The sequence below is a fragment of the Pinus tabuliformis genome, chromosome 1_1 (assembly GCF_031772625.1).
Source record: "Pinus tabuliformis cultivar Carrire ecotype Pingquan chromosome 1_1, CPIR1, whole genome shotgun sequence".
NCBI lineage: Eukaryota > Viridiplantae > Streptophyta > Pinopsida > Pinales > Pinaceae > Pinus > Pinus tabuliformis.
This window is the reverse complement of record NC_142297.1, coordinates 276,328,268-276,337,027: the sequence shown is the minus strand read 5'-3', so window position 1 is coordinate 276,337,027 and position 8,760 is coordinate 276,328,268. Positions and strand designations below refer to the sequence as shown.

At 35.8% G+C, this 8,760-nt stretch overlaps 1 protein-coding gene across 1 annotated transcript; it reads left to right on the top strand.

Annotated features, from left to right (window-relative positions):
• Positions 1 to 2,340: 2,340 nt before the first annotated feature.
• LOC149212610 (disease resistance protein Roq1-like) lies at positions 2,341 to 6,319 on the top strand. Its single transcript, XM_089391882.1, is given in 5 exon segments — positions 2,341 to 3,200; positions 3,290 to 4,373; positions 4,513 to 4,788; positions 4,928 to 5,694; positions 5,696 to 6,319. Coding segments are annotated over 5 exon segments (3,279 nt in total). The 5' UTR covers positions 2,341 to 2,583; the 3' UTR covers positions 6,231 to 6,319.
• The last annotated feature ends 2,441 nt before the right edge of the window (positions 6,320 to 8,760 follow it).

Here is an 8,760-nt window from a genome sequence, read left to right as displayed (position 1 = left end):
GTCTTCTATTGTATTCTCCAGTCCCCTGTATCAACAAGTCTAGTCGAAATCAGAGAGACGGGATTATGGAGACTGATTTTGTAAGCTATGTTTTCCTGAAAATCTAATAAAAGTTTATCTAGAAAAATGCCTCATGTGTAAATTATGAAACCTCTTTATGTCAACACCATGCCAGTTGTCATCCATGATATCTTGACTACAAGAAGAAAAGGTAAGTTCGTGCAAACCAACGACAAGTGATGTATACTAAAAATGAAAAGGTAAATTAACTATACCATTCATTAAAAAGAATGTTAATTAAAATGTTGATTTTTCAAATTTTACATTTTTAAGTTTAAACTCCTTTAAAGTTTAATATGGATTTAATTTTTATCAATTCATATATACATTGTGGTTGGTGGTTGAGATAAAGTTTTGTACTGAACACTATTTAAGTTTAAATTTTAATAGAACAATTATATATGTGAGGGAAGGTATTTGACCTTTTAAAATTAGTTTCCTTTCATAAAAGGAACATCATACATTTTTAACCTTCTAAATTGATAAATAAACTTTAATGAGATACTTTATTATCATTTTATCACAAAACCGAATTCAAAAATTTATAATCAATCCCTAACAAATAAAATATATTTGGAAAAGTGTGTGAGAAAAGATGTTTCATCTTCTAAAATTAATTTTCTTCCATAAAGAAAATTCACATATACCTTTTCCCTTAATTACCATTTTATTAAAACATCTGAACCAAAAATTTATAGCCTTCAACAAATACAATATATTAAAAAAAATTGAAATAACTGTTTACCTATACTATATACAAAAATGTTTTCTTATAATTTATAAAACAAAAATTTATAACCTTCAACGCATAAAATATATTTAAAAAATTAATCTTGAAATAATTGTTTACCTATGCTAAATACAAAAATATTTTCTTATAATTTATAAGACAGACCAACAACACTCTTCCCATTTTCAAATATTTTTTACACTCTTCCCATCTTCAAATAATTTTTATTATTATTCATATATGTCTTATCATTAAAAAAAATGAAATATCTTAGGTAGGATAATGAAGCGAGCTAAACATTAAAAATTTCAAAATGATAATGAATTTTTTTAATGCTTAGTTTTAATTTATTTATAAGACAGACCAACAACACTCTTCCCAGCTTCAAATATTGCTTACACTCTTCCCATTTTCAAATAATTTTTATTATTATTCATTTATGTCTTGTCATTAAAAGAATTAAATATCTTAGGTAAAGATAATGAAGAGAGTTGAACATTAAAAATTTGAAAATGATAATGAATTCTTTTAATGCTTAGTTTTAATTTATTTAATAGTTTGATTATGTTTTTTCATTAGAAACTTAAATATTAAGAATTTGAAGATAAAATAAAAAAATTTGAAGTTATAACTTTAACCTAATTAATTAAAAGAGTATTAACCCATGTATTAACATAAATTTAATTTAAATATAACTATTTATTTACATGCCAGCAATTTAATATTTAATTAAAATTAAAAAATATAATTATTAGAATAGAAACATTATTTCATTTTTTAAATATAGGAAATAGTAAAAATAATTATTAAGAAAAATTAAACCACTTAAAATGATTGGTTAGCCATCTAAAAGAGATAGATTCTTACTTTTACAAAAAAAAATTGCACATTAAATTACTGACATATTTGTATATGTTAAAATATTTAGTTTTACTATTAAAAATAAAAAAATAATGAATTTAACGAATTTGTAGATAGGAGTAGAAAGAGAAAGTTCCGAGCGGAGGAACCTTGGGTGCTGAGAACAATGTTGGTAGTGATGGAGACTTTGGTGGATAGAGTCTTAGAAAATACTACTATGATGTGTGCTCTGGGTGACCAGAAGCAGGATCTCGATTGAATCCTGACGGATCCACTAAACGTGATTGGTGGTGAGATGTTTAACGCATTAAGTTTTCATTAAAATAATACTTTCCTTTACATTTTCCTTCCATTTTTGAGAAAATAATACTTAAGAAAAAGATAAGAAAAAGACAATAATAGACTTATAACACTCAGGAAAGAACACTGTGTGTAAATTATGAAGCGTCTTTATGTCAAAACCATGCCGTTCGTGCAGACCAAACCATAGGTCATGTGCACTCAACGCGGAAATTGCTGGCACGCGTCGGCGTCACTTTCATCGCATCGTTTATATAAATTAAAAAAATTAAAGGAAAGAGGTCATAAATTTCATTCAATGTAAAGGGCGTCACTTTCATCGCATCGTTTATATAAATTAAAAAAATTAAAGGAAAGAGGTCATAAATTTCATTCAATGTAAAGGGTGGACTCCGTTTGCTGAGAAAACCTAGAAGCCTACCGGATTTCAGAGCGGTTTTGTTTTACCAAGTATTTTGAGAGACAGAGAGCGACCTAGGCCGAGTGAACTAGTGGTAACTTGGGGTCATCCGCTGGGAGACAGAGCGCAAGAAAGGCTAAGTGAAGTAGTGGTAACTTGGGTCATCTTCTGGTAGCCATTTTGCTCCTCAGAACAACCAGACGATCTTGTAATTTCAATCTGTGAATATAGTATGGCATCCTCATCCACCTCTTATGCCAACAAAAACTACAATGTTTTTGATATTTTTATTAATCATCGCGGTCCAGATTGCAAGAAACCCTTTGCCACCGATCTCTACAATCGCCTTTGCAAACACGGTCTCAGACCATTTTTGGACATTGAAGAATTGCGAGAGGGAGATGGCCTAACTTGTCAAATCGAAGGCGCTATTCAAACAGCCTCCGTTCACATTGCTATTTTCTCTCCCCGATATGCAGAATCGGTGTGGTGTTTGAAAGAACTCGTATTGATGTTGAAGTCGAAGGCACCTATCATTCCTGTTTTCTACCATGTGCAGCCATCAGAACTCCGTTGGACGCAGCGCGAAACTGGACTGTATGCTAGAGTCTTGCGCATGCTCCCGTGGGTTTTTCGCATGCTCCCGTGGTTTCTTCGCATGCTCTGCTCTACGAGGGGCGAAAATGGTGTGTATGCTCGATCCCTGCGCGAGCTTGGAGAAAAGAAAACAATCCACCGTCAAACTGGTAAAAAAGAGCCGCGATATGACCCCAATATTATTAAAGAGTGGAGGGACGCTCTTTTTAATGTTGCAGACATAAGCGGTTTTGACCTGGAATCTTATAATGGGTGAGAACTCCGTTCGATTCTAGTATTAGATTTAATTTATTAGATTTATTGCATTTCTGACTCGCAATTGTATTCTGGATATTGTTTAGTGACGAGCAGCAGCTCCTGGAAAAGATCGTGGAAGAAGTCTTAAAAAGAGTTCCAAGAAAGCTCCACGTTTCCAAATATCCAATCGCTTTGGAACAGAAAATTGAAGATTTTGAAAGGGAAATGTGTTTGCAGCAGCAAAGCGAGCAGACCAGAGTTATAGGAATTGTAGGACTTGGAGGGGTTGGTAAAACAACCCTCGCAAAAGAAATATTTAACCGTCGGGGATCACATTTCAATAGATCTTGTTTTTTATTTGATGTTAGAGACAAACCTTTAATTTCTTTGCAGAGTCAGCTTCTTAAGGACTTGGCTGAATGGGATAGGCAGATAAACAGCATCGATGAAGGTATAGAGATGCTGCAAAGGTATCGAGCAGCTTCTAAAGCTCTCATCATTTTAGACGATGTAGATCATATTCAGCAGATGAATGCATTACTTTCGCCAGCAAAGGATGCCCTTCCTTCCGGTAGCTTGATTTTAGTTACCTCTCGTAATATGGATGTTCTTGTAACATGGGGAATTGTAGAGTCGTCCATATACAAGCCCACAGGACTGGATCCGCAACAGTCGAAAGAGCTCTTCTGCCGCCACGCCTTTCACCAATCTCATCCACATGTAGGTTTTGAAGAAGTAGTTGAGCTGTTTTTGAAAACCTGTGATGGATTGCCGCTATCTCTCACGGTGCTTGGGGCGCATCTGCATGGTGAAAAACATTTGAAGTATTGGCATGCCCAATTCCGCAAAATCTGCAAAGCACTTCCCAGGGATATCCAAAGCAGACTCAGAATTAGCTATGACGGTCTGGAGGAAGAGGAGAAGCACATATTCTTAGACATTGCCTGTTTCTTTCTACACAAAGACAGAGATACAGCGATAAGAATATGGGACGGATCTGGCTGGGAAGGAGAGCTGGGTTTTCGGAATCTACAAAACAGGTGTCTCGTAGAGGTAGACGAAGAAGATCAAATAAGAATGCACGACCACCTCAGAGATATGGCCAGAGACCTGGCGGAGAAAGAGCCTCCAGACTCTTGGCGTCGTATTTGGCGTCCAACTGACAACCTTCTTTATCAGCAGTCACCTGTACGTATTTTGAAGCTTCAGAGTGACACTAAAAATAATGTTCTGCTATCAAATTTTGAAATGTCGTTATGGTGTGAATTATCTGTAAAATTTGAGTTTATCATCTAATTTGCATAAATATCGATCAATCGTGTTTTAGCTGCGTGGAGTTAGCGCTGTTCCGAGTGATGGCCCGGAATGGTCTCCACAACATTTCGAAAGCCTTGTCGAACTCACGAGCAGGTTGCAGCTTCTTGAGGCAGAAGGTGATTGTGTGGAACGCATATTGAATGTTGCTCAGCCACCAGAACTAAAATGGCTCCGCTGGATTAACTGTCCTTACTCCTCCCTGCCTTCATGGATTTTAATGAAAAATTTAAGAGTTTTACAAATACAGGGGATGGAGTTTGAAACAATCTGGGCAGATGAATGCCAGGTAATTATGTGATTTTGTTTTCTTTCTACAGTTTTGCATTTTTCAATTGACCTTTATTATAAAAATTTACTTGCTCTAGCACAATTTACAGAAATTGTGCCATCCAGTGTCAAGCCCAATTTAAAATATGAAATTGCAGGCACCTGTGCAGATTAGGGAGTTGGAAATTGATGGTCGGGTTCTCAATATCCCAAAGTCCATTGAAAGGTTGAATTATCTCGAAAAAATTGTCTTGCACAACAGCAGAATATATGAACCGGTTGGTCTGAATATCTTGCCAGATGAATTTTGTCGTCTGCAGTCCTTGAATTACTTGGAGTTACGGGGTTGTTCAGATATTAAGTCGCTGCCAGCTTCCTTTGGCAATTTAAAGAACCTCCGAACTCTCTACTTGCACGGCTGCTCCAGGCTGCGGAGCCTACCAGAATCACTTGGAGGGTTGACGAGCCTCGAAATTCTCCGCATGAGCTCCTGCTCCGGGCTGCGGAGACTACCAGAATCACTTGGCAGGTTGACGAGCCTCGAAATTCTCCGGATGGACGGCTGCTCCGGGCTGCGGAGACTACCAGAATCACTTGGCGGGTTGACGAGCCTCGAAATTCTCCGCATGGACGGCTGCTCCGGGCTGCCGAGACTACCAGAATCACTTGGCGGGTTGACGAGCCTCGAAATTCTCTGCATGAGCTCCTGCTCCCGGCTGCAGAGCCTACCAGAATCACTTGGCGGGTTGACGAGCCTCCGAAATCTCGGCTTGGACTGCTGCTACCAACTGCAGAGCCTACCAGAATCACTTGGCGGGTTGACGAGCCTCGAAATTCTCCGCATGGACCACTGCTCCTGGCTGCAGAGCCTACCAGAATCACTTGGCGGGTTGACCAGCCTCGAAATTCTCCGCATGGACCACTGCTCAGAGCCTACCAGAATCACTTGGCGGTTTGACGAGCCTCGAAATTCTCTGCATGGACCACTGCTCACGGCTGCAGAGCCTACCAGAATCACTTGGCGGGTTGACGAGCCTCCGAACTCTCGACTTGGACTACTGCAACGAAGTGCAGAGCCTACCAGAATCACTTGGCGGGTTGAAGAGCCTCCGAACTCTCTACTTGGATTACTGCTACAAAATGCAGAGCCTACCAGAATCACTTGGCGGGTTGACGAGCCTCCAAACTCTCCGCATGAAGCGCTGCTACTGGCTGAAGAGTATAGAGGGTTTGGCGCAGTTGACAGAGCTTCAATTGCTAGATGTTAGGGAGTGCTCTGAGTTAGAACATCTGGCAGGTCTTGAACAGTTGGGGTCGTTGGATACACTTTATGCCTCTGGATGTCCAAAACTGCAGGTCGGGGAGGAATTGCAGCAAAAATTGAAGGAAGAACCCATCAATTGGTACCCCGTGGACGAGGAATTGAAGCAGGATGTATTGTTCGAAACAGTATTTCTTTGAATTGCAGGGGGGTGTATTGTTCCAAAGTGTATATTTTTTTACTTATTAATACTTAAATAATATATAAATAAATTTAATAGATTTTTTTTATATCGATAAAATTGTTTTTTGGTAAGTGAATTTTTTATGATATGTGTTCCAAAATAAATATGATTCTAAATATATACAAAACTACATTTATGATAATTAAAGCTCAAAATAATCACTTACTATACTTTTATTTATGAAAACATTTCTTTGGAGAAAGTTCTTTTATACAAATATTTGGGAATTGACATCCATCATAAGCTCAATTAGAATTATGGCATTTAGAAAATGATAAATGGAGGTCGGGAAGCTCACTGTGGGCTTCAAAATAATTGCAAGTGCCCATGTCTTTAGATCTATGATAAAACAAATCTCATCTTTGAGATGTCACTCTGGTCAAGAGGCGATAAACCCAAATCTCCAAAACCAAATCTATCTCTATGTTAGTGTCAAGAAGAAAATGAACTACCAAGGTTAGAACTAATTCTCCCAAATCTCCAAAACCAAATTTATCTCTATTTTAGTGTCAAGAAGAAAATGAACTACCAAGGTTAGAAGTAATTCTCCCAAATCTCCAGAACCAAATTTATCTCTATGTTAGTGTCAAGAAGAAAATGAACTACCAAGGTTAGAACTAATTCTCATGAGTTTCATAGTGAAATTGGGTTTGGTCAATTCTCAAAACACCATGGGATGAAAGAGTTTGTCACCTATGTGTTCCTAAGAGGATTGAAGTCGGAAAATATTTTCTCTTAATTTGCATTGAAGATACAAAACACTTCCTCTTAAATTGTCCATCTTATACTCACATTAGATCTAGTTTTCAAAATATTTGTTAAACTACCAACCTTCATGACCTTTTAACTCATTAAGACTATGGTGATCTCGGAGGGCTTCTCTCACTTCTATTTTAGCATAAAAATAATATATTAAATAATTTTAATTAATTTCTTACTTTCTTAAGGTCCTATATACCATAGAAATGTTAGTTGAAGTTAATCATGCTCATCATCATTATATATCCTATTTTATATCTTATTGCGTTGGGGGCATTCTACAGCCCAGTATGACCCCAATATGTAAGTATGTTTGTGCTCAAAGCTGAATTTTAGCTAAAGTCAGCCATCATAAAAATAAAAAATTAGAAATCTAAATATGTTTATGTCCATACGTGGAATAAATAATAACAAAAATAGAAAAAATTAATGTCCGCCCTAAACAAAAATGAAATAATCATATTGGAAAAAAAAAACTACAATACAATTATCTCATGCATGTAATAGTTTGTTCTTTATCATATACATTGAATTTGAATCAATCATAATTTTACCTTCAACAAATTTTTTTACCATATTAAAATTCCAAATTAGGTAAAATTTTAAACATTTTATTGTTTACTAAAGTCACTACCATTTCTTAAATCAAAGTAAAAAGGTTAATTCAACACAAAGAATCCAAAATCTTTTAATATTTATTTTCATTAATTATTTATAAAATAAATCTTTAAAAGAAAAACCATATCCTAGGGCTATATTAAAATCTCTATAAACATAAATATTTCATAATATTAAAATATTCATTTAATGTAGTTTTCTTATAACTTTTGTTATCATGCCATGTAAAAATCGTCATTAAATCTAATATTAATATTATTATTATTAAATCTAATAGTAATATTAATATATTATAATATAAATATTATTAAACTTAATAACTTTTAATTAATACAATATTAAATTTGTTATATTATAATATATTATAATATATCATGATATATATTTCTTATAGATATATATGGGAGGGAAGAACAAAGACATAGAGTGACATAGGTGGAGAGATAGAGGGATTGAGAGAAAGGGAGAGAGAAGATTTGAGAGAGAGGAGGAGAAAGACAGGGATAGAGAGATGGAGGTGGAAGGAGAGAGAAGTAGGGAAGGAGAAAGACAAAGAGAGAGAAAAGTGGAGAGAGAGAGAGAGGGGGAGTGACAAGGGAGAGATGGAGAGAGAGTGTGTATGTTTGGGAGTGAGAGAGAGAGAGACGGAGGGAGGTGAGAGAGAAAGGGAGAGAGAGGAAGGAAGAGAGTGGGGACGGGAAAAAGGAAATTAGTGTATTATAAGGAGGCGATAAACCCAAATCTCCAAAACCAAATTTATCTCTATGTTAGTGTCAAGAAGAAAATGAACTACCAAGGTTAGAACTAATTCTCCCAAATCTCCAAAACCAAATTTATCTCTATGTTAGTGTCAAGAAGAAAATGAACTACCAAGGTTAGAACTAATTCTCCCAAATCTCCAGAACCAAATTTATCTCTATGTTAGTGTCAAGAAGAAAATGAACTACCAAGGATAGAACTAATTCTCATGAGTTTCATAGTGAAATTGGGTTTGGTCAATTCCCAAAACACCATGGGATGAAAGAGTTTGTCACCTATGTGTTCCTAAGAGGATTGAAGTCGGAAAATATTTTCTCTTAAATTGCATTGAAGATACAAAACACTTCCTC